Source organism: Triturus cristatus, chromosome 4_2 (assembly GCF_964204655.1).
Source record: "Triturus cristatus chromosome 4_2, aTriCri1.1, whole genome shotgun sequence".
NCBI lineage: Eukaryota > Metazoa > Chordata > Amphibia > Caudata > Salamandridae > Triturus > Triturus cristatus.
Window position 1 is genome coordinate 285119092 of NC_140586.1, and position 25812 is coordinate 285144903.

Sequence of the window (25812 nt, forward strand, 5' to 3'; positions counted from 1 at the left end):
ACATTCAATACTGGAACAAAATCTAAGGGGCTGACTTAGAACAAGCCCTGAATAGCTGTCCGCCTACCCAGGATTTAGACAACAATGAGGCAGCTTGCCAGTTCGATAAATGGATAGCAGCGGCTGTAAACATAGTGGCCCCTGAGAAAGTTATCAAACTAAGAAGAGTGCAGGCATCTTCGCCGTGGTGCTGTCCACGGTTGAAAGAGTTGAAAGTTATATGCAGGAAAGCCGAACGTGTGTGGAGGACTGAAAATAGTAGGGAGCATAAGATATCCTATAATAGAGCACTACAACGGTACAAAGAAGCCATTATACTCGCTAAAAAGAGTTACTACACAACAAAAATAAAGGAGTCTAACAACTCCACTAGGGAACTGTTTAAAAACATTCAAGTGTTATCACGACCACGTCAGAACACTAGTTTTATTCCCGACTCCGCTCTAGGCACCAAAATGGCGAATTTTTTTCAAACCAAGATACAAACGATCTATGAGGACCTTCGGAGTACTAAGCAGAGAGTTGACACAGGCCAAACCACTATAATAGAGGGCAAGTTGCAGAAATGTCAATTAAGCACGTTCAGCACACTGTCTCCTACTGATGTAAATAAACTCCTGCTATCCACTAAGTCAGGATCCCCGAGGGTGTCCGCCTATGGTCATGCATGTGGTGTCGGGGGCTGTTAGTAGCCACTTAACCACCATTCTAAACCAAGTAATTCAATCAGGGGTCTATCCGCTAGTCTGGAAACAGGCCTGTAGTCGACCAATTCACAAGAAACCCCAGCTTGATCCATTGGAACCCAAGAATTATCGACCTATTTCTTGTCTGCCGATTGCAGCCAAGATTCTTGAGAGGTCAATAAATCAGGAGCTGTCGACCTATCCAGATACCAAAAACGTATTGGATGTAAATCAGCACGGATTTCGATCAGGTCATTCGACCGAGACCGCGCTAGTCGTAGCAACAGAGGATATTCGGAGACAGATGGGTGGGGGGGGGGGGGGGGGGGAAGAGCGATCCTCATCCTCCTCGACCTATCGGCGGCATTTGACACCGTGAATCACACGGTGTTAGTGCAACGGCTGAAGGCGGTATGGATTGGGGAGGCAGCTCTGTCCCTCCTATCATCTTTCCTAGAGGAGAGGGAACAGACTTTGCATTGGGAAAATCTACAGTCTGAAACATTTCGCCTGCCTTGCGGTGTCCCACAGGGGTCGGCATTGTCTCCAACTCTATTTCACATCTATGTCACCCCTCTTGCCAGTCTCATCAGACAGCATGGGTTCTCGTTTGTATCGTACGCAGACGACTCACAGATTATCTCTGTATCTCAGCAGGTGGCATCTGCAAGTTTCGATGCATGTCCGACTCACATCATGAGCTGGATCAGTAACAACTATCTGAAAATAGATACAGATAAGACGGAGGTGATGGAGTTTGGTGGCGGCCCATCCCTGTGGGACCCTACCTGGTGGCCAACAGAGGCTGGCATATGTCCTGTACCATCCTCTAAAGTTAAGAACTTGGGGATTATAGTCGGCGAACAACTGGGCTTTGCGGGCCAGATTAACTGCGTTACCTCCACTTGCTTCTACATCCTGAAGTTACTCAGGAAGGTGTTTCCGTTTATCCCATTGGAATTAAGGAAAACAGTGGTAGTGGCGTTAGTTTTATCACGGCTAGACTACTGCAATGCCCTATTTTTGGGCATTGCCAAGGCACAGAAGTCTAAATTGCAGTCTATTCAAAATGCTGCGGCGCGGCTATTTGTTGAACATCCCCAAAGGCCACCCTACGTCGGATGCCATTAGGTCACTGCACTGGCTTCCAATACAGCAACGCCTAGAATTTAAGGCCCTATGTCTGGCTCATAAGACCCTTTATGGTGGAGGTGCTGCAGACCTGCGTAAAATCTTCTACTGGTACGCCCCCACAAGAAATCTTAGATCAGCCAATTCTGGCCTCATTGCTGACATGAAAGTTCGTAGAGCCAGATGGGGTGGTAAGAGCTTATCTCATGGGGTGGTTAGGCTGTGGAACCAACTACCTATCACAGTCAGACTCCAACCAAACATGACAGTGTTCAGGAAGCAAATACAAACTTGGCTGTTTCCTAGGACCTAAGGTGTCTGTTTTGTGGACACTGGTGCTTCCTCTCCTTCTTTCTCTCACCCCAGCGCCAAGACGCTTCGGCATTCGTGCACTCTAGAAATGTAAATCCAATCCAATCCAAAGTGTATTCAACAAAGGAAAACCAAAGGAAATGATGGACGGAGTGTTGAACATTGCAAGCACTCACCCCCAGTCAACTGATCTGGGTTTAATCCATCACCGTTCTTTAGCCCACTCTGCTGTTCGCCATAAGTTGGCAAGGTATGCTCAGACGTGAGTCCCTTGCTCACTTTGCCACTGGATTCATGCAAGCCTGGCTGAAGACGGCTGAAATGCCAGAAACCGGTCCTAGGAAGCTTGTTTCCGGTCCAGGGAAGGCATGGCTTGGCAGTTCGGGCTGGACTGTTCCCATGAGGCACAGGGTCAGACTGATTTGCATATGGCCATGTCTGAACTGGGGTGGCAGAGTGGGCTAAAGAAGGATTAAACCCAGATCAGTTGACTGGGGGTGAGTGCTTGCAATGTTCAACACTCCGTCCATCATTTCCTTTGGTTTTGCTTTATTCAACAAAGGAGCCTTACTCCAACATTGTTGAGCAGAAGAGGTTGATTCATTACGGTATTTTCTTTGTAGGACGGCAACAGTAACACACTTAAAATCATTGCAAAATTATCATACACTTCCCCTAACAAAAAGTGCACTATTAGCTTTGCTACTGCACGTTTAAGAAAAGCGAGAGATCCTGCACTGATGGCATTCCCTACCATAACAGCCAAGAAATAAAAAACTTAAAAATTGATCAATGCTATTGGTTTTGCCAGTGCTCGTTTTGCCTGGCCATGCAACTACCTAAAAAGACTAGGGATAAGGAAATCAGTCTTGCCCTCATTTTCATTCCTATGGCCCAGCAAGTTCGGACCCACCGCTTGGCATACCGTTCCTACCTAGGGAGACTCATACAGAGCGTAAAAAGTGATGGATAGCATCACAGGATTAATTTCAGCCACTGATAATTGCTCTGGGCTGCATTCCAATCTATTATTTTTTAGGTTGTCCGTTTGGATGTATCCTCCACATCCGGGCGCCAGTACATTGTGGGCTACAGCCAGTAGATGCCCATTTTTTTCTTGTGAATGTGACCCAGCTGCACATGGCAGACCCTGTAACACTACAAATGGTACCTTGACAGGGTGTCAAGGGAGTTGGTGAGGGGAATTGGAGCAAGAATGGTGACGGGAGAAAGCTGTTCGCCCAGAAATCCCTGAAAAAGTTGTCCTACAAGAGGCCAAATTACAGTGTAAGAGTTCAATATTAAAGCACTACTTCCTGTTGCTCACTGGTGACCAGCTTCTGGTAGAACAGGTAAATGAGGACTTGGTGTACTCGGTTCACCGCCAGACTCCCTGACTTGATTTGCCTCCACTGGCATCAGTCAATAAACTGCACACCTGAGGAGGCGCAGGGGACTAATAATGAATTTACAGATCCCCAGAGCTCCACCATTCTATACGAGTTTGGAAGGTTAATGCCCCAGACCTCCAAGAGGGTGTTTGGTAGAATGGACTTGAATAGACTTTCACAGGGTCTTCGATCAGTGACAAATAACTACACACCGGGACACGAAGCAGAAGTCCACCATTTAATGGACTCTAGGGGCCCTCTAAGTGCTGAACATACCGCTTTATTTAGGCTGCTTCTTTGAAGAGACACAAGGTATTGACAGGGATCCTTACTGATAAAACCCAGAAGGGCATCATGTTTTCAGTGACCCCACTGTGTTCAAAAGACCAGAGAAAAAAGCTCAAAAGATTCTGTTTCTTGCAAAGTCTGTCGGGGGGGGGGGGCGGAGGGCGATGATTATAATAATCTTAAGAGTTGCATCAAGTTGTAACTAGACTTTAGACCATGGTGTTAATGCTTTCTTAAGGCACTTCAAATCATAAGAGCCCCAAAAGGAGAGCACTTCATCTATTCGGGTTCTCAGATGGCATATTAGATGAAACTTGAGACTGACCAAAATGGAAGACCTACAGACGATACTTAGGGAACAGGAGACCAAATGTACAGATTGTTGAATGGTTAATAAATGTTACTTGTGGATCAACTCAGGTGGACGGAAATCGTCTGTAGCGGAGACACACTGAGGGGTGTTGGGAGTCAGTTCTCAGTTTTAGCCTCATTACATCTAGTGAGGTGCAACAGAATTGCTATGTGCAAGTGAGCTTGGGACCACCAATGGGTATATCCCTCCCATGTAGAGAAGGAACAAAGCCGATCTGCGTTTGGTTGCTCCTTGTCTGAACTGAGACACCAAGATAAATAAAAACACGATGGCCTGAAATGAGGCCTACAGTGAAGAGTGATTACCAACGGCTAAGATTAAATCAAGTATTTCATTCATCACATTTTCTTTTCTCTGGAATGGCTCCTTCCACCACTCTGCCCAGCAGGGCAAGAGAAGGTGCCACATGGGGTGCTGTGGGGGAGTTGTACCACTATTTTCCCAGGTGCGGATATGCTGCCTTTTCCTGATCATCGGTGGCAATGCGAGTAAATTTGCTCGGAGTGCTCATGAATCAATTGGCTATGTGGATGGCTCGAGGCCAGAATGGCAAAATGCAGGAATGTCCAATGTCCAATGTCTCGCCTTTTATAGGAATTGCTGAATTCTCCAGCTTTACAATAGGTGGGCTGAGTTCCATCTCTGTGGAAAAAAATTGAAGATCAAAAATGGTTGTTTTAAAAGCAAAATTATAAGCAGACTTTAATCATATTATGAATGTTTGGCATTAAGCACCAACTTTTGAAGCTAACTATCAAAGGAACACACTTAGCCTTTTGCATCCCAGATGGTTCAGAGCTGCTCAGTTTTATTGGCGGTCCAGACAGCTATAGCTTTCCCTAGCTTAACAGACAAGTAATTAACTTTTCTTCTGATCCACGCTGTGATGTATATACTGTCTTTTTACACTCCGGTAAAGTTAAGTCTAGCTCTTCCCATGGCAATCATTTTCGGCTTTTTGGTTGCAAACAACTTTTAATGCCCATCATAACCTATGATCACCTGGAATTAACTTTTGTATCTTTTATAGTCTTGAAATATGTGAAAATGTCTTCCAGATGTTGTTGACTGTCCACAAACCTATTTATTAGATTTGCTTTTTGGAGGGAGCATTCGTCACATGTGGTATCACATAAATCAAACAGTGTTTTGTAATGTTGTCAAAGAATGTTACCCTGACAGAGAACAATCAAATTGTGTTTCTAGAGGTTATTCTTAACAGGCGCCTGTATATTGCACACAAATTCCTCAGTTGGTATGGGTCATTACTGTTTGGCAAATGTATGTGTGTGATAAGTAGCTGATGATATAAGTGAAGTTTTATAACACGTTAACTGTATATTTGGGCTGTGCTGGGTGTATGTTTAGAGTTGCCATAATGCATTCGGTTGTCAGCTGATGTGTGGTTTATCTTGCTTGGCAGATGCTTTGACTCTGTTGAGTGTTTTTTTTGTGCGCAGGTCTATTGTTGAGTGCTGCCAAGGCTCCCAGACCGCCATTAAAGGCACAATACAGATCTGTCTGACCCAGTTTAGGCAATTTGTTCACGGACTGTTTGCACTAGGTCAACCAATTTTGTTAGGGCATTGGAATACGCTGTGGTAATTCCAATTCGCTTATGTTTTATCAATTTTTCTGTTGCAAGTGTGGGGGAGGGCAGGGAAGATTATATATATATATATATATATATATATATATATATATATTTAATAACGCCCTTATTCCCCCAAGTAAGGGTGCACCATTACTTCCATCAATTACTCAATGCCCGGGACCATTCTCTTTCCAATAAGTGGTTCTTTGCTTTTGTGGTAAATAAAAATACCGGACTGAATTTCATACGGAATCTTAAAATAAAGTAAATAGCTCAAAATAACAAGAGGCAGAATCCGTGGTATAAGAGGTTTTCTAAATGGGCTTTATTCCATTCAAAATGGCCGACTCGAGTCGCGGCCTTCAGGTTCCGTCACCACGAGGGTTCAGGAAGTGAAGTACAATACTTTATTGACAGACATGCATTTTTATAATAAGTGCATTACAATGAAACGAATGTAGAAGGCGTAACATTTGATAAGAAGAGTGACATGACAGGTACGTAATCGAAACTAGGCGTAATAAGGAATAAAAGAAACATGATTGGTTAGGATTATCAGACATAGGTGGATCTATAAGATAATACTTGGCATAGATGCGCGCGCAGCAGTATGACGTGTAATTGACGTGTAACTAGGGGGTGAAGGGGACTTGACATTTAGCTCTACATGTGGAGACGAAAAGTCTGGGGGGTCAAGTCAACCTAATCCCAAATCATATCTAACATCCTATGTTTAAAGAACTATGTTATCCACAAGGAAGGACTCTTGAACAGAATCTAGTCTATACTGACTGTGTGCGTGCACAAACGTCTAAGTGTCTATATGAGATGCGAGGGATAGAAAACTTTCCATGGCAGCAGGGCTATGAATCACTTGCAGGAGGACGGAAAGGCTGAGTCCTTGCTTGTGAGCTAAGGGAAATGTTTACCTAAATCACTAGACAGGAATGCATCGGCTGAAGAGCAAAATAGATAATTCGAAGGTGAAATACAACTTCTTGGCAGGCAGGCGAAAACTGGTCGAGGCAGGCACCGTTAGCTGCACAGGGAGTAGGACAAAGTTCATGGATACAGATGCGAGCTCAAGTTGAAGCTGTCAGAGACAGAGAGCAGGGAAAGACTTGAGGACAGAATCGGGCCTACTTGCCTGAACTGTAAAAATGGAGTAACTTAGCCATATAAAGTCGGTGGCCTTTCATGTTTAGGAATCGAATATCCAGCCCTTTGATGGCGGATCTGACAGAGAACATGTCGACGGTAGACACACATATGTTTGCGTCTTAGAAACGGGAACTGGAGGGAACATACATGTACTTGTAACATGCATATAGAACCGTTGGGGTCCAAGATAGGGGACATAACTGATCAGGAAAATCCACATTTCCACATTCCCTCCTTGTCCCCTTCTTGCCCTTCAAGAGATATCAATCTTCATCATTCCATCGATTTGCTCATGGAGCATCATTTCTTCTTCCTTCTTCTTCCGGCATTCTGAACGAGAACTTTGATATGGGATGCATGATGTGGCACACAGACCACAAATCGCTGGTCCACATTGCAGGCATAAACAACAACTGAAGAGCATAAGAAGGCCAATACCTAGGAAGGATAGAACTCTCCATCCCCAGGCTGATATCACACTCCAAAACCACCCGGACCACGTCCAAGTGCCTGGATTCTCGTGTATCTGGCTTACAATCTTATGAAGGCGTGTTATAGCTTTATATACAGATGGCGAATTTTCTGGTATGAATATGCAGCAGCTGGATCCGATGACCCTGCAAGCTCCGCCCCTATCGGCCAGGATGACGTCAAGGACAAGACGATTCTGGAGAACAACAATTCTCATCACTGATTGTTCCTCTGTCAGATTGCCTAGGGCGGCTATAGTCTCGTTTACTACAGCTTCAAGAGTCTTGGTGAGTCTGCGTATCAGCTTACTATTTGATATTGTACCTATATAGGGAAAGATACCTTTATTGAAATCTACATATTTGTCCCATGCTGTCTCAGTATAATCGACAACTGGGAGATCTCTTCGCTCTCTATTGTGTACTAAATGAACATTTCGATAATAATCAGGGGTAGCTAGGAAAACAGGTGGCAAAAGGAATGCTATGTAACAGGTACCATCCCAATCTAGAGGCAGACGCATATATGCCGTCTGGCCACATATGAAGTAAGAATGGCGAGAAGCTCTAAATGAAGATTTACCTTGATCACTATATTCTACTGTAGTAACACATTTACTATGGCCCATATGTATGGAACCAACTTTTCTCACACATAATTCACCCTTAACTGGAAATACTGACATAGTGGGCAGAATTAGTTCAACTTCGGATTTGACATTCAAAATCATAAGATTAGGCGTAAAATTACCTAATTTATACACTTCATTTTCTAAATCAGTTCCTGTTCTACTGGGGTGACCCTCCTTATTAGGGTGACAGATTTTGAATAAAACTAGATTCAGATTTCCCCATATCCAATGTTGTTGATAAACTGCTGTGTCTGGGTCTATGGAATTTAATAAACTAAACCATGCTCCACAGGAGCCATTGTGTGTGAACGGATGTGGAAAGAAAGGCAGAACTCCTTTGTTATTCTGATAGGGAGGGAGTCGGCCACACACCCAACAATTGGTGGCATTATTAGTCTGATGGGAATGATGTAACATACTAATGAATGTGTTATTACGCAGCGCAAGTCTATAGGACAACTCATGTGGGGGTAGGTCACTAAAAGAATGTTCACCAGTTATATTGAAAGTACGTTTAGAAACAGGATAATACATATGCAACAATATACTTGCAGTAACTATTAAAAAACTCAAGGAAAACAAAATTAATAAAGTCACAATACAGTGGTTACGCAGTAATTTACAATAAGCATGTCGTTTCATTATGATTCTGGACTCTACATCATTCAGACCTAAGGGATACATGTCGGGACAGATTCAACCGCTTCACCTTGGAGAGGACTTAAACAATCAAATCGTCCGACAGCTTGGATCTGGACCTGAGTTTCTGCTTATAGAGTTCGGTGCTACTGGCCTCAGCCAAAGGTAGCTTTGAGTCAATGGGGGAAGACACACGGGAAGTACTGTTTGTGTCAGGAGGAAGTCCATGAAATTTTTTTATATGGCTGGAATGCACCCATCCTTTTCTTCCTTCGATCTTCACAGCTGTTCTGGTCGTCAGCAGGACCAACTTAGGAAGCCTCCACCTTGGCTCCAGTTGGGTTTTCCGATCAAAATTCCTGACGAGGACATAATCACCGGGAATTACGTCATGAGGTTTCACCTCGGTGTTGTCGGGAAAAGCTGCGACTACCTGTGAACGACAAGATTGTAGTGCAGACATCAAGGAAGCCAGGTAATCTGTCAGCATATTACAGTCAACATCAGTTATTTTACGGGGTATAGGCGTCCCCCACATATTCGGTGGTCTACCAAAGATCACTTCATAAGGGGATAGCCCTGTTCGAGAGTGTGCTACCATTCTCATGTAGAATAGCGCAACTGGTAAGGCTACTATCCAGTCCACACCTTTTTCCTGACATATTTTAGACAATCTGATTTTTAAAAGTTGATTATGTCGTTCCACGAGACCTGCTGCCTCGGGGTGTCGGACACAGTGGAATTTCCACTGATATCCCAACAAAAGTGAGACATGTTTCATTAATTCGGATGAGAAAGGCTGGCCGTTATCTGAATATACAATACGTGGTAAACCGTACCGTGGGAAGAATTCTCGAACTAGCTGCTTGGCAGTAGTCGGGGCAGTGTAATCTGATACGGGATACGCCTCTGTCCAACGGGAGAGAGCGCAGACAACTACGAGAACATATTTGAATCCTCGACAACGTTCCATCTGAATATAATCCATCTGGAGGACTTCAAAAGGATGGTCAGGAGGCTGAAATCCACCCTGCTCTACGGGAACACTCTTTCCTGGATTAAACTGACAACATATCATACAGGTACGAACTTTTTGTTTAGCTGCTGCTCGTAAATGTTTATTGAACCAAATGTGCTGAATGCTGTCTAGCATAGCCTTCTCTCCTAAATGTGCTGGACTGTGAACTGTAGCTATAATGGCTTGAACCATGGAATCAGGGAGAAACCATACAGATTTCTCCTTCGTCATCCACCCTCGATCTGTCTGGATCCCTCCTAGTTCAGTCCACTTCTTTATTTCTTCTGCTGTGGCATGTGTCTGTATGTCAATTACGTCAAGTGTGGGATCCTTAATTGTCATACACTGTGTTGGTGTCTGAACTATTGGCTTTGTCATGTCTAATGTGCGATTCTGAGCAGTCTGTTTAGCTGTTCTGTCAGCGAAATCATTGCCTTGAGAAATGATATCAGTAACCTTCGTGTGTGCTTTACATTTCATAATCGATATAGCAGTGGGTAGATGTATTGCGTCTAACAAGGCATGAATGAGGGGTCCGTGCTGAATGTGGGCACCATGGGAGGTTAAATAACCTCTCTCTCGCCACAGCACGCCGAAGTCGTGTACAACTCCGAATGCATAACGTGAGTCAGTGTATACATTAACTTTCTTATTTGTGGCTTGAATACAGGCTTGCGTTAGGGCAATAAGTTCTGCTGCTTGGGCTGACAAAGTATCTATACAATTTGTCTCAATAACTTCAGTGTCTGTTGTGACTGCATACGCGGCCACTAAATCTCCTGTACTTGTTCTCATGCACGATCCGTCTACATACAACGTCAGGTCTGGATCTAACAATGGAACGTCTGTCAAGTCTTGTCTAGGTTTCGTCTTTATTTCAATGATTTCAACACAATCATGAGCTAGTGGGTCTGTTCCAATTACAGGTAATAGTGTAGCAGGATTCAATGTATTACACCGTCGGATCTCTATGTGTGGTTGAAACAATGTCAGTTCATAACCGGTAAGTCTTGCTATGGTCAAGTGTTGTGTTTGTGTTCGGTTCACAAGAACCTCTACTGCATGTGGTACTTGTACTGTCAATGGGTGTCCTAATACTATGGCATCGCTTTGTCTGATTGCTAAAGCTGTCGCTGCCACTGATTTCAGGCATGCAGGCAAAGCCTGAGCTACGGGATCTAATGTACTGGAAAAATAAGCACATGGCTTGCGTGATCCTGCTTGATCCTGAGTGAGTACTGACAAGGCAGTACCTTCGCGTTCTGTAACAAAGAGTGTAAAATGTTTGCTATAACATGGTGTTGCTAAAACAGGTGCTTGACATAAAGCTTCCTTTAGGCTTTCAAAAGCTTGTGTATGTTCCTGAGTCCAAGGGAGAACAGTCGATGTGGCTGCCTCCTGTGTGGTTAGCTGAATGAGTGGTTTTGCTAGAAATGCGTACTGAGGGATCCACTGCCTACAATATGAAGTGAGGCCTATGAAAGCCCGCACCTCCTTTTGTGTCTGGGGTATTGACATGTTAGCAATTAACTGGATGCGATCTGGTGTAAGCGGCCTTCCCTCCTTGGACAGCGAGTGACCAAGATAAATAACTCGCTGGACACAGAATTGCAGCTTAGAAGGAGACACCTTGTGCCCCTTGTCGGCTAGAAAATGTAAAACTGTCAGAGAAGCCTTTTCACATTCAGGTCCGCTTCTCGCGGTGATCAGCAGATCGTCGACATATTGAAGCAGTGCAGTATTGACTGGCATGTGGATACTGTCAAGTTCTCGTTTCAGTGCTTGGCTGTAGATGCTGGGGCTTTCTGTAAATCCTTGGGGAGCGCGTGAGAATTTAAAACTGCGCCCATTTAAACTGAATCCGAACAAGTATTGGCTTTCCGGATCTATTGGGACGCTGAAAAAGGCATTCTTGAGATCGATTACAGTAAAGAATGTTGCTTCGGAATCAATTGCTGTCAACAATGATGATATATCAGGGACCACAGGGAATTGTGGTACAATACACTTGTTTAGTTCACGCAAATCAATAACCAATCGGTACACTGGTGGGGCAGTAGGATCAGTTCGTTTAAGAATCGGAATTATCGGTGAATTACATACATTGGAGTCTGTTTCTACAACTACTCCCTGGGCAATCAGCTCATCAATGATTTTCAGCAAAGCCACTACAGCATCATGCGGTAACTTGTATTGTCGCATTCGTGGTAGTACCACTCCTGCTTTCAGTGTGACTCGATAGGGTGTAATGTTCATGCAGCCAACATCCGTAGGGCCTTGTGCCCATAGATGTACTGGTAAAGTCTGTAGTCGGGGATCCATGTCTCTAGACACATAGTGACCTTTAAAATCACGCAAAAACAACCTTACTCCTTCCGGAGAACAACATATTATGGCTCCTAGTGCTTTCAGAGTTTTAATTCCTAACAGATTTTCTGGGCATGATTTAGTAAGCAATAAATCTGTAGTTCGTGTCAAAGGTCCTATCGTAAGTGGTAGAGGCTGTGATACTTCATTAACAATAGGTTTTCCTGCAAAACCAAGGGAAACATTTTGAGAGCCTGAGAGGGGTGCCCCTGGAACTTCACTACGTTTTATTGTTGTTCGACTTGCCCCTGTATCGAGTAAGAATTTTCTATCTTGACCTAATAATTCACTATGTACATAAGGTCCTTCTTGATCTACAGGAATCTCGATGAGCGGTAAGTCAACTTCCCTCTCTAGGCTGGTTCATGCGTAATGCTGATATTCAGGGTATTCATACTGTGCAGTCTGATACATTTGTCGTGTTGTGGTTTGTGTGGCAGTAGCAGGCAACGGTGGTGCAGCTGGCACAAACTGTATGGGTTGCTGTGAGGCTGGCATTGCCTGTTGCTGAACTGGCATGGACTGTCCATGCTGCATAGCTCCTTGTTCATTCTGATCTTGTCTAACTAATCGTGGTCTCTCCTTTGCAATACCTGTAGCTATATTACGTTTCAGGACTGGACAATCGTGTACATAATGGCCTAGTTGTTTACAGTAATTGCAGGTTCCTTTTACAGGAACTGCGGAATCACCAGAATGTGTCACACCCTTCTTGTGACCATCTGCTGGTACTGTCTGAGAAACTAGCATTTTCATTTTTGTATCCTTCATGCGTCTATGCTCATGTTCTTGTTCATCCCTAATTCTATTGTGATGATACTGTAACATTTGTAGCATTTGCGACGGAGTGTTACTTTGCCAGGTACTCTCGAATTTCAATATTCTATTCTTCACTGGAGGCAATGCATTTTCCACCAATTTTGTCACAAATAAATGTGGATATGAGTCACTACTTGCTTTTATACCACTATTTATACCAAAACATTTTTCAAATCGAGCATAATAATCGCTTGTGTCTTCATCTTGCTTTTGTTTGCAGGCTGTGATTGCACCCCAATCTTCCTTTTTTGTAGTTAATAAACGTGGCAGTACCTGTACTAGTAAACCTGGTAACAGTTTAACTTTATCCCCGAGCCCCGAACCTGCAGTTCGGCCCCTTTCTTCCTCTGCTAATGCTGTCCAGTCTATCTTTTGGTCTCCTACTTCCCACTCTTTTTCTTTCAGTTTTTCATAAATGCCAGCAGGCAAAAGCACCTTTAATATCGTCATAATATCAGGAAAGGTATACTCTCCCATCAGTAACATGTCTTTAATTTCTCGGTGGAAACCCGCTGGGTCTTTGTCATGACTAGGTACCACTTTCTTCATTTCTAATAATTCCATTTTTGATATGGGTGTGTAAACAAATACACGGTGAAACTCATTGTCTTCGCCTTTTATTGGGTGCACTTCTCGTAAAGGATTTTGTCTATCCATATAGTACGGCGCTCTTTCTCTGCGGGGCAGCGAGAGAGAATCCGGACTTACAAAAAGGACATACTGTTTACGTGACACTAATATCTCTTTAATTAGCTTGTTACTAGAACCTCTCCATCTGTTCGTGAGTAGTTCCGTTAATATATCAGGTAAAGGACCAGGGTCAGCATGTTGGCTCTTATATAGTATGAGGAGTTGCTGAATCATATAGATTCCAACTAGACGTTGTTCATCTGTACTGAGATTAAAAAATGTGTGTGCTACGGTCTCATCACCGTATTTTTCAGGACTGTCAATCCAGTGAACGGCTGATCTGGCTAATTCTTGCTCATCCATGGAATCGAGGAGGTGGTAACCCCTTCGTTCTCGTAGTATCTTATCTGCGGCTTGAAACGAATGTTCAGGAGATTTCAGATTTATTACAGGCGTCGGATACGTTCTGCTATTATTTGGACATACAGAGTGTATGGGATCAGAAAAACATCTAGTATTTTCACAGGATCTTCCTCTGCCTACATAGGCTATGGTCTCTGACTGTCTTGCGGAATTCCCTGATTCGGACACTTCATCTTGCTCAAACTCGTCTGTTCCCAATCTTTCTTCATGAATACGCTCTATTTCTTTACGTATTTTTCGGCACATGGCTATTATACAATTTTGCTTATCGTGTCTCCCTTCTGATATATTCTGACTCCATCTTGTAAGAGTAAGCATTGCATTCGGGTCTACCCCCGGACGATCTTGATTTCTGATTACACAGTTTATGAGGAAACGTAACAGTTCCCCCTGTATCTCTACTTTCTGGAATTCCATAGCTCTGTTAATACATCCTGGATCTCGTCCTGTTTGAACAAAATGATATATGTTATCCAGATGCGTAGTCATCCCTGGTAACCTCGCTAAATACTCTGCGGCTCGCCTGATACGTAATGATGCCAGGACCATTTCGTCCTCTTTACCAACCACCGGGTCATATCTACAATTTACAAGAAGTTCCTTAAGCGTACGTTCACTTACGAATTTAGGTGTACGTGAATGTGCTGACTCTTGAAAGACAAGTTTATTTATTCTAGGTGGTGTGAAGGTAATGCTAGCCCCTCCCGTGGCCCCATCTGGGGCGTCGGGTGTGAATGGGTTCGTTGAACGTGACACAGCAACTATGGGTGTTGATACCCCTGTAGAGTCGACTGCGGAGACAGATGCGGAAACAGATGTGCTTGCCGAAGCTTGTGTCGGGACTTGCTGTTGCACGGGGACAGATACCTGATCCTGACGTTGAACCCCTCCGCCAGACGGTTTATGTGGTGCGGCGTTAGCATACTCGGGAGCTGCGTCGTCTAGATATGAGGAAAGAAAAACATCTTCTGCGGTTCTGGGATGCCCTTTTGGATGTACCTTAATTGGAAATAATGGGGGTGGCAAGTCTTTTGGTATCTCTGGAGCAGCCTTAGGTAATCCTTCGGCTAGTAGGGGATACATACCATTCATAAGAGCATTTCTTTGTCTATTTACTTGTTCTGATTTCACTCGGATACCTTCCTCAATTAATAGATTTTCTTGAACTTTATTTGAACTTTCTTTACTCCTCTCTTCTTGTCTACGTGCTTTTTCTGTTAGTCTATGAGATTCTTTACGCCATAACTCAACAGCGTCTTTCTGTGACTGTCTGACCTTTCTTTTCCATAACTCTTCCTCCACTTTCATGATGCATTCTGCATCCCAGGTTCCCGCTACGGGCCACCTTTGACTTTCCGGCAATCCCTTGGTATAATCTACCCATAGATCAAGAAACAATATGGCATCTAAGCCATGTTTATGGTACATAAAATGCCCTGGAGTGTCCCTAGGAGGAATAGGAACTGCTTCTTCAAGCACCCCTTTTCTGGTAGTAATCTGTCTTAACTTCGAGAAGAGTGGCATATTTACAACTGATCTGATACTTACTCTTGAATTTTCTTAATACGAAAAACACAATAAATGAACAGTGAACAATGAACAGTCATTCATACCACAATATGCAAGACATTTCTGAATACTTTAAACATTAAACATTAAACATTATAACAATGATCGACAATGATGACAGTCTGCCTAACTAATCACCACGCTGAATTCTTGACAATAACTGAATACTTCGGAATACTTGATATACTGCTAAACAGTACATATACACTGCTAAACAGTGCAGACCGGATTTGTGTACCCAAATCCGTCTTGACCGGCACAACCTATGTGCGCGTCAACACGCCTCCCCGGCGATGGTACTCACCGAGTAGCTCCTTGAAACGGAAGGCCTCAGAGAATGGACAGGACTCGATAACTGCGGACAGCGGACCCTCTGGACATCGGGATTTCGGAAAAACCTGGTGGGCCTCTGTATACCTCGGATCTTGCTCTCTCAGCTAGGCTCTGGTCGGGATACTTCGCACTTCTCACCGCCTCGTCTGGGTTGATCGCAGCCTCAGTCGCCCCCGCTTGACCGGAGGGAGCTTACAGGAAATCCTGCTGGTACGCGTTTATGGTCCGTCCAGCTGTGGCAGGAGACCGGGCCTGCAACGCACCGCCGGCGCGTGAGATGAGAAAGTGTCCCTGTTCGGGCGCCATTATGTGGTAAATAAAAATACCGGACTGAATTTCATACGGAATCTTAAAATAAAGTAAATAGCTCAAAATAACAAGAGGCAGAATCCGTGGTATAAGAGGTTTTCTAAATGGGCTTTATTCCATTCAAAATGGCCGACTCGAGTCGCGGCCTTCAGGTTCCGTCACCACGAGGGTTCAGGAAGTGAAGTACAATACTTTATTGACAGACATGCATTTTTATAATAAGTGCATTACAATGAAACGAATGTAGAAGGCGTAACATTTGATAAGAAGAGTGACATGACAGGTACGTAATCGAAACTAGGCGTAATAAGGAATAAAAGAAACATGATTGGTTAGGATTATCAGACATAGGTGGATCTATAAGATAATACTTGGCATAGATGCGCGCGCAGCAGTATGACGTGTAATTGACGTGTAACTAGGGGGTGAAGGGGACTTGACATTTAGCTCTACATGTGGAGACGAAAAGTCTGGGGGGTCAAGTCAACCTAATCCCAAATCATATCTAACATCCTATGTTTAAAGAACTATGTTATCCACAAGGAAGGACTCTTGAACAGAATCTAGTCTATACTGACTGTGTGCGTGCACAAACGTCTAAGTGTCTATATGAGATGCGAGGGATAGAAAACTTTCCATGGCAGCAGGGCTATGAATCACTTGCAGGAGGACGGAAAGGCTGAGTCCTTGCTTGTGAGCTAAGGGAAATGTTTACCTAAATCACTAGACAGGAATGCATCGGCTGAAGAGCAAAATAGATAATTCGAAGGTGAAATACAACTTCTTGGCAGGCAGGCGAAAACTGGTCGAGGCAGGCACCGTTAGCTGCACAGGGAGTAGGACAAAGTTCATGGATACAGATGCGAGCTCAAGTTGAAGCTGTCAGAGACAGAGAGCAGGGAAAGACTTGAGGACAGAATCGGGCCTACTTGCCTGAACTGTAAAAATGGAGTAACTTAGCCATATAAAGTCGGTGGCCTTTCATGTTTAGGAATCGAATATCCAGCCCTTTGATGGCGGATCTGACAGAGAACATGTCGACGGTAGACACACATATGTTTGCGTCTTAGAAACGGGAACTGGAGGGAACATACATGTACTTGTAACATGCATATAGAACCGTTGGGGTCCAAGATAGGGGACATAACTGATCAGGAAAATCCACATTTCCACACTTTGACAAAGTCTCGTGACCACTGTGTGCCAGTTACATGATCCCAGAAGTCAGGGATGGGGACAAGAGACTTCTTACCCCGTGAAATAGCAAAAACACAATGGTGATGGATATCTGTTGACTGATGTTCCTAATGTCTGCCTAATCATGGGTTGACATGGTGGCTTCCTTCCAGCAAAGTCTTACACTTGTTGTCATGCTAATCCCAGGGCACAGTTTGAGATGCAAGGTCAGCAGTCAATTATCATATCACTTCTTACAGGTCAGTGGCTGCGGTTACAGCTATGCCAACCAACAGTACCGCATTCTCCATCATGGGCTTCTTCATATTGCTGGCAGGTACTCGGCTTCCGGTGTTGGGGAAGTCAGTCTCCTGGGTTGTCCACGTACAACTGGTAGCTCAACTCCAAATTGGCACTCCTGCAGTTAGTGCCCACTTCTCTCTCCATGATAGTGGGTGATGGTCCTGGAATAGTAGCACCAGTACCTTATGGTTGGCCTCAACTTGGAGCGGAGACCCATCTATATGCGGAAGAGCCTTAGACTCGAGTGGATTGTGATGATGGCCTCTTTCTTTATTTGGGAGTACTTCCGTGTGATTGAAGTGAGAGGCCACTTTCTACGGTTTACGGGGTAAGACGTGCGATCACTGCTCTTGAAACTGAACTAGTCCCAGCTGAAAGTGGAGAGACACTAATGGCTTTTCAGGAACTAAATGATTGTGCAATTTTAGCCATGGAAAAATGGAAGGTAAAACTACTTGGGCTGCTGTTTTTGGGATTAGAGCGAGATTGAGTGAAGATGGATTCAAAACCTCCCCATGATGAAATCAATGTCATAGTTAGGTTGATGAAGCACTACTGGCTGATAAAGTAGAAGGGTCAAAAGTACATTGTAATGGACAAAAGTGCAAAGGTTGCTGAGACACCTGGATTTTCCATGAACGGTGTTGAAAACAGACAAGATGTTTTGTAAACCAGTGGGATGGCAAACCCAGAGGTATTGCTGTTGCACCACGGGATACGCTGGAAAACATTAATGATGGCAGAACAGAGAGCACCAAGGATTGTTTTGAAGAATTTTAATGTGAAGGATATGCAGCCCCTAGGCTCAGAGATAAACTAAATGTCCAGATTTGTTCGGATGCAGGAAGATCAGGGGCTTTTGAGATGCACAGGCATGGCAGGGTTGGGTAGGAAGAACTGACCAGGAATGTGGGAACATAGGCTCATGTAATGCCATCTTTGAATTGTTTCATTTGTTTGCGGCTTTGGTTTTTGTGAGGTGAGGTTTTAACAACAATGAAGCAGTGTACTGCAGGAGAACAGAGAGTCACGAAAGGCCTGTACACACTTTTGGGGGATGCAAGAGGCACAAAATCTATTTTAGAGTTAAGCATGTCCCCGTTTTTACAATAACAGCCCAGATGTGCTGTCTAGGTCAAAGGGACAGATGCTCCCTGCTCTTTCACCCAGTGCATATGTGTGGAGGTGGTTATAGGTGGTAGACACTGCAGTGGTGTTTTGGTACCATATTTATTTTTCATCATCAGACTTTAACCCTGATCAAGAGAGAGCACAAGTCAGAGAAGGGTGAAAAAAAAGAGAAAGATGACAAGGGGAGATAGCAGGGATGAAAACAATCCTGCAACCGTGAAATAAAGTGATATGAAGGTGCTGGCAGAACAAGGCAACACTTGTATTCAACAACCTAAGCATTAAAAAAAAAACTTTGGTCTCCGGCAATTTTTTTAATGAAGTACTGGGTAGTACCTATCTTGCAGTTTGGTAGCCATTTTTTGGATCGAGCCTACTAGACAGCCCAAGTTGTAGGACTTATTGTTTGGCTTACAGCCCGCCTGCTGCATACCATTGGTTGGCTTTAATGTCACTCATTTGCCTGCACATTATTTAATGGCTTTTCTCTGCTTGTATTTGCCCCTCACCTGGAGCATAGACTCTTTACCATCTCTCCGATTGGCTGGCCTCCATCCTTCTACTGCTCACTTTTAGAGAACTTTTTTTTCTTTTTGGTTAAGCACTTAATGAGACTGCATGTATTTGCCAGCAGTCTCCCTCATGTGCTTCTGTCCCCCCCATGTTACACTCTCTCACGACGGTGCTTCACTCCCATGCTTCGTGTAGTGATATCCCTCATGTACCTAGACAGATGTAATAACACTGCAAGTACCCTGACTAGGCTTCAGTGTATATATCTTAATGCACGCTGGAAACCCAAGCACACAGCAGAACTATGGGATCTCCTGGACTCTACCAGGACAGGTATATGCTTTATTACAGAAACCTGGTTAACGCAGTCCTCCTCCCCTGCTGTAGTCTTAGCACTGCCACAAGCCTACACAACAACTAGATGTGAAAGACAACTTAAAAGGGGGGGGGTGTGGGGTAGCCATAGTAACTAAAAACCCTCTAAGAATAGAGACGTTAGATTCCTGTTCCTCACTCATGCAGGACATCCTAATCTTTCAACTAAAGGCATCAAATGGCATAACTTGGAAGGGAGCCCTTGTGTACCGCCCGCCAGATGGGAGGAAGGACTTCAGCATCAGGTTGCTGGAACATTTAGCACCCTATATCCTGGTGGCAGATCATTTTCTGCTGCTATGGAAGTTCCACTTTCATATAGACATCCAAACAGATCCGGACACCACCTAACTACTAGTAGATATGGAGTCTCTTGGTCTACAACAACTAGTATCCGGCCCCACCCATAGAGGAGGGCACACACTAGATCTAATCTTTGCTGAGGAGGGGATCGAATCAATAGACACTCCAAATAGAGCAGACATAGACCGACAATTTCTCTATTAATTTTAATTTAGATGTCATGTTCAACAAAGTGACTTACAGCCATGGCCCTAAACTCACAAGACACTGGAGGGAGGTGATGCCTTCCATATTTCTACCGGCCTCAGTCCTCCATCTATTATGGATCACAACAATATTAATCTGGCCCGCACAGCCTTTGAAGCTTCACTTGACCATGCCTTTGATGCCATTGTGCCAATTAGAAAACCTAAGTCTCGAGGAGACCATCCCCCGGCCCTCTGGTATTCTGAGACGTTAAGGAAGGAGAAAACCAGATTAAGGAGACTGGAACGGTTCTGGAGAAAGGACAAAACTAACAAGGGCAAACTAGAATATATCTCAAACATTGTTATATGGCCAGAAGAACCCATATTGCAGAGAGAATCAACTCTGAAAAAAACACTCATCTAGGGAGTGGTTTATAATCCTCAAAGAAATTACAAATCCTAAGAGTGGCAATCAAACGATTCTGACATCCCAATCGCACTGAAGCCTACTTTAAACAAAAAATCAACATTATATATAACACATTCTTAAATAGAGTAGGCTCCACCACACAGGATTCCCTAGAAGTTCCGCCTGGCTGCATGTTGGAAAGTTTCAGCCCAATAATCGAGACTCAGACCTTAGCCCGGATAAATTCGATAAAATCAGGGTCCCCGAAAGACCCAGCACCTCCTCAAGTGATCACTACTTTAGCCCCTATTCTGTGCACCCCACTCACAGATCTATGTAATCTCTCCCTAAAATTGGCTAGCATACCCTGTAAATGGAAGGCACCATACATCAAGCCACTTTAAAAAAAAGCCACAGCAGACCCCCAGAATTGTGCAAACTATAGACCCATCTACCTTTTTCTCCAAAATCCTAGAATTCTACAACTTCTCTTCCTGGTATGTAAGACCCTGCAAGGGAAGGGCCCTCTCTAAGGCAGAAATCAATCATATATCTGGGCGCGGCAGCTCAGGTCGAGAGGCTAATTGCTTCTACTCCCAAAACGCATCAGAACAACAAGGCACGGAGGCAGCGCCTGCTCATTCCTAGCTCCCTACCATTGGAATAGGCTACCTTTATCTATTCGAACATGTACGGACTTTACTACATTAAAAAAAACTCTTGAAAACCTGTTTTTTCTCTCAGTAGTCGAATCTCACTTTACCCCACATTGCAACAGCGCCTAGAGATCCCTGTAGGGATGATTTGTGCACATAAACAATGTAATGAATAAATAAATAAATGTGCTGCACATCCTGTTGCTTCCTTCCTTGTATGCTGCATTTCCCCTCCTCCTCCCCACCGCCTTTATTGTTACTTTAACTCCCACAACCGCTCCCCAATTTCATTGACCCCCAGCCATTTTATTTATTGATTTGTATGTTTCAGAGGGCTGGGCAGCAAACTGCAGTCGGATCTTCCACTTTAAAAAAAAAAAAAAAAAAACACTTCTGTGCTACCTTTCATTTTTTTTAATTTACCAATCCAGCTCTGAAAAAATGACCCGTAGAATTTTATAGGCACTCGCAAGCGAGATCGTGCATGCTCGCACTTACATGATCATGCATGTGTACACCCAAATAAAAAGCGCATGCAACCCTTTATGCCACACTGTATCGATTGACAATGGGTCTTAAGCCAAGTCTTATTGGCTTTGCCAATGCTTATTTTTGGGGGGATGGGGTGTGGACGCTGCAATTGAACAGGGGTTGTAATTGCTGCCCTGTGCCCCTCGTTGCAGCTTTACATTTCCTCTTTTCATGCAGACTACTTCTATCATAAGCGGAGTCCAGCATACGCTAAGATACATATTTGGCTCCGTGCCAGCACTGTAGAAATGCCTATAGAGAGCGGTTGTCCAGAAGTATTAGTAAACAAGCATTGGCATAGCCAATAGGTCTCGCCTTTGGGACCTTATAAGTGTTTAGCCATGCACCAGTTGCATAACTAAACACTTATAAGGTTTTAACTGCTGCAATCTATTGAAGCCTCACGGAGAACATCAAAGCGGCCGTGAGGCCGGGAAAGTGATCGCCATCGCGAGCAAACAACAAAGCGGCCGCGAAAGTGTAAGTAATCGCGGTAAAGCGCGACGCGCGCGCCCACATGCACTGTGGCTCTAGGCTGGCCTGGTATCACTTTTTGGAGCCCTCACAAAATATCTCGCCAGACCAGCGCATGCGCTGGGTCAGGCGAGACCTAAAAACACCTGGGGGAATTATTCTGTACAGTTGCGAGGGTTGTGTTCTTCAAATAGATGAAGGGAGACTTCAGGTAGATCGAGGAATGATGGTCGGAGACATGCAGTTTATCAACACAATCAGATACCACCAGAGTGTGGAGAGATGCCTCGAGGCTAGTCCCAACAGATAAGCCATTGGCCATTTTAGACTGAATTGCATCAGATTCAGCTATGAGCCAAGAGGCCGAGACTGGAGTTCTGAGCCTTTCTGAAAATAAGAGGAGATTGTGCAGGAACATTTCTCATGGAAGGGTTTTTCTGTTCGCAAAATTTAGGAAACTTGCTGTTGGCTGTGGTTTATATTTCTGTTAGTTAGGTTTTTTTTTTACCCTAGGTTGTTCTTGGATGGACACCGAGGGCCTGATTTACAAAGGACCTCGGCACTCGTGGGGGAGTCTGGCACTCGGGCGGAATCTTCGCAGTGAGAATTCTCACTGCGGAGATTCTGCTCCAAGTACGGAGAGTCTCCCACGACTGCGGGGCCTTCGCCACGACTGCGGGGCCTCCGCCACGACTGCGGGGCCTCCGCCACGACTGTGAAGAGCCTTTGCGAATCAGGTCCTCAGACTGGACGGGGTCGAATGCGAAGCAGAATACGCTCTGGTATGCAGGAACAAATTCTACAGGTATAGGCTGGAATGTGTAGCTATTGTATGAGGAGAGCGGTCACATTAAAGGAGCAAGGTATCCGTTACTTAGGCATCTGTCTTAATCATACCATTCCATCTAAAAAGAATTCTCCATCAAAACAAAACACATCCTAGAAAAGGAGATTAGAATGCTTTTAAAAAATAAGCTGCAAGCTAAGGCAAAATAATTAACCCTGTTACTTTGAACAAAAAAATCATGCAAAGACTTTAAATTAAAAAAAAACAAAAAAAAACCTTCCAGTCCCAGTTGCCTCAAATCTTAGCAGAAATAATCAGCTAGCTTACCTGGTCCAAAACAAACAAGCATTTGCAATGCAAAAGGTCTCGCATGTGCGAGAGTTTAAGTTATTGGCATTGTAGATGACAATGCCTTTTATTTATCTGTTTTGATAATTAACACCTAAATAAACGGCATTGTCATTTACAATGCCAACAGCTCAAACTCTTGTAAATGCGAGGCCTATTCAAAAAAGTGTCCGCCATTGTTACTGTTGCTCGGAAAGTGAAAGCACGCATGGCGCGCTGAATGTTGCAGGAAAGCATATTGTGCCTGCAGTAGGAGAAACTCATTAAACAAAATAGTGCTTACAGACTAAAAAAGACTCACTGTGTAACTGAAGTAAAAGGGCCAGTCCTCATCGGAAGTTACAAATGAAGACAAGGCGGTACAAAGGAGGGACTAACAAGCCTATTAATGAATTAGAAGAGAGCATTTACGAATGACCAGCCAATGACAAATATGGGCGGAGAGTAGGCGGGGCTTCTAATCCATTCTCCAATACAGCATGCCGCAGAGCAGCACATGCGCTGCCCAGACTCGACCTAAAAATTGTAACTGTAGTCATACGTACCTTCCACAAGGTCAAGATAAACTAGGAACGTGGTGTAGACATCAGTACTGCTAGCAACATTCAGCGCCATCATCTCCAAGAACTGCAAAAAACGTGAAAATAGTGAAAAACCCGAGGGTCACAATCTACCCAGAGGGTTTCAAAAACACAATGACTTGTTGCAGAAAAGGTTTCGCAAAACATATGTATGTACGTTGAGATAGTGTACAAATCAAGTTTTAGAATTCACACAACATTTCATCTCAGATCCAACAATATACAAAGAGAACCACAGAGGCGTTAGATCACCATGGCAGGGGCTCAGAAAGTAGGGCTTAGTCTGACCTTCAACGCTACCAAAGCTTATTATCACATAACACATTGTACTCCGCAATCTTCTCATTAAACGCACTTTCAGTTTTCGTCATATAGTCCAGTTGTTAATAAGGGTTTACGGGAACAGTCATCCTTTGTGAAACTTTCCAAAATAGCATGAACATTTTGCAAAATTATACTTTTAGAGTGAAATGACGCACTCGAGGCCATACAGAAAGTGATTTTTTTTTTTTTTTTTAAAGTGGCATAGGTCTCTCCTCAAGACATTTACTGCAGGAAGCAGGCTGCAGCAGCCCAAAATTACACAACATTGCAGAATCTGAATTTTCAAGAAATTCTGCACATTCCATTCAATGTAAAATTAAGAAGTTTCCAAATTTTGCCTCCAAGTTAAATTTTGCACAAGTCTAGTTGAGATATCCCCAGTCACCATCACCAACTCACACGGTGGTGCTGTAAGCCACACGATAGGAACTCTTCACATGGGCACCTGGTGAAAAGACTTTGTTATACAGTAAACACCAAGGTAAACTGGAAACCCGCCCACAGTGTAGGTTTCCACTGGGTGTATGAAGACTCACGCTGTCCAAAGCTACAGTAGATTTTGCTTCTTCCCCAGGACATGTAAGCCGGCTGCAAATACATCATGCTGATGCTCTAAATCCTTGTACCTTTCCAGAGCTCTGCCCTCTTCAATGCCCCTCCTCCTTCTCCCATGTAAGATGGCACAGGTGTAAATTATTACAAAGCTGGCAGGTCTGATAGTCACCTGTAATAAGTAAACGACGTCACTCCGTCTCCTCCAATGAAATAATTTACTTTCCTGCAACCTCAGCCATGAGCCTGAATAGCTGTGCACTGAGCAGACCATCAACTGTAATTTAACAATTACAGTAAGGTTAGCTTTTCAGCTCCCTCCCTTTTTCCTTTCGGAAAAAAATGAAGTCATAAGCTGATAAGACATTTTTATGAGGCACGTTTATTTACTGTCCTGCTGGGGTTTACTGCGGGAATGCAGAATTCTATCGACATTATGCCACATCAATAATAGCCATCCTCTCAGATTATCCTAAAATTTGAAAACGCACTTCTTCAGGATTCATCATTCAAATGAACTCACCTTTATGGGTCTCTGCTGGTACAGCTATCTTTTTTCTTATTCATTCTGTTACTGCGATTTAATTACCAAGTTATCTGTAAATCGCTAAACTGACCACATGGTTAGGTCTGCGCTATAGAAATCGTTAAAATAAATAAATCCATCACACTTTAAAATATAAAGCTGGCTTCAATTATGACACAAGATGCATAGTGGCGTGTTTATTTTAACACAACACGTTTCTCATTTATTTCCCAATTCTGTACCCAGCAGACCTCTCTCATCAGAAACTGCAAAATGCTGAGGATTTCATAGGGTGAGGCAATGGCGGCTACTACAGAACGGGGGGGTGGTGTGGAAATGAAAGAGAAAAAAGTACTTACCTGGATACAGCCGGCCTCTTCTTCTTGTCTCGAGTCCCGGAAGCACACAGGATCCCAGACTCCCCTAACCAATGACGCTGCTGCTGTGACAATGACAGCAGCGTCGTGATTGGATTGAGCACCCTAGTTCA

The 25812-nt window shown here is 43.9% G+C and overlaps 1 protein-coding gene across 1 annotated transcript in view; it reads right to left on the reverse strand.

Annotated features, from left to right (window-relative positions):
• Window positions 1-25812, reverse strand: part of TSEN15 (tRNA splicing endonuclease subunit 15) — a 131657-nt gene that overhangs the window by 54935 nt on the left and 50910 nt on the right. Inside the window, exon 2 of the mRNA XM_085601534.1 lies at window positions 23885-23966. Coding sequence (XP_085457660.1) covers window positions 23885-23966 — 82 coding nt within the window. The remainder of the gene's footprint in view (window positions 1-23884; window positions 23967-25812) is intronic.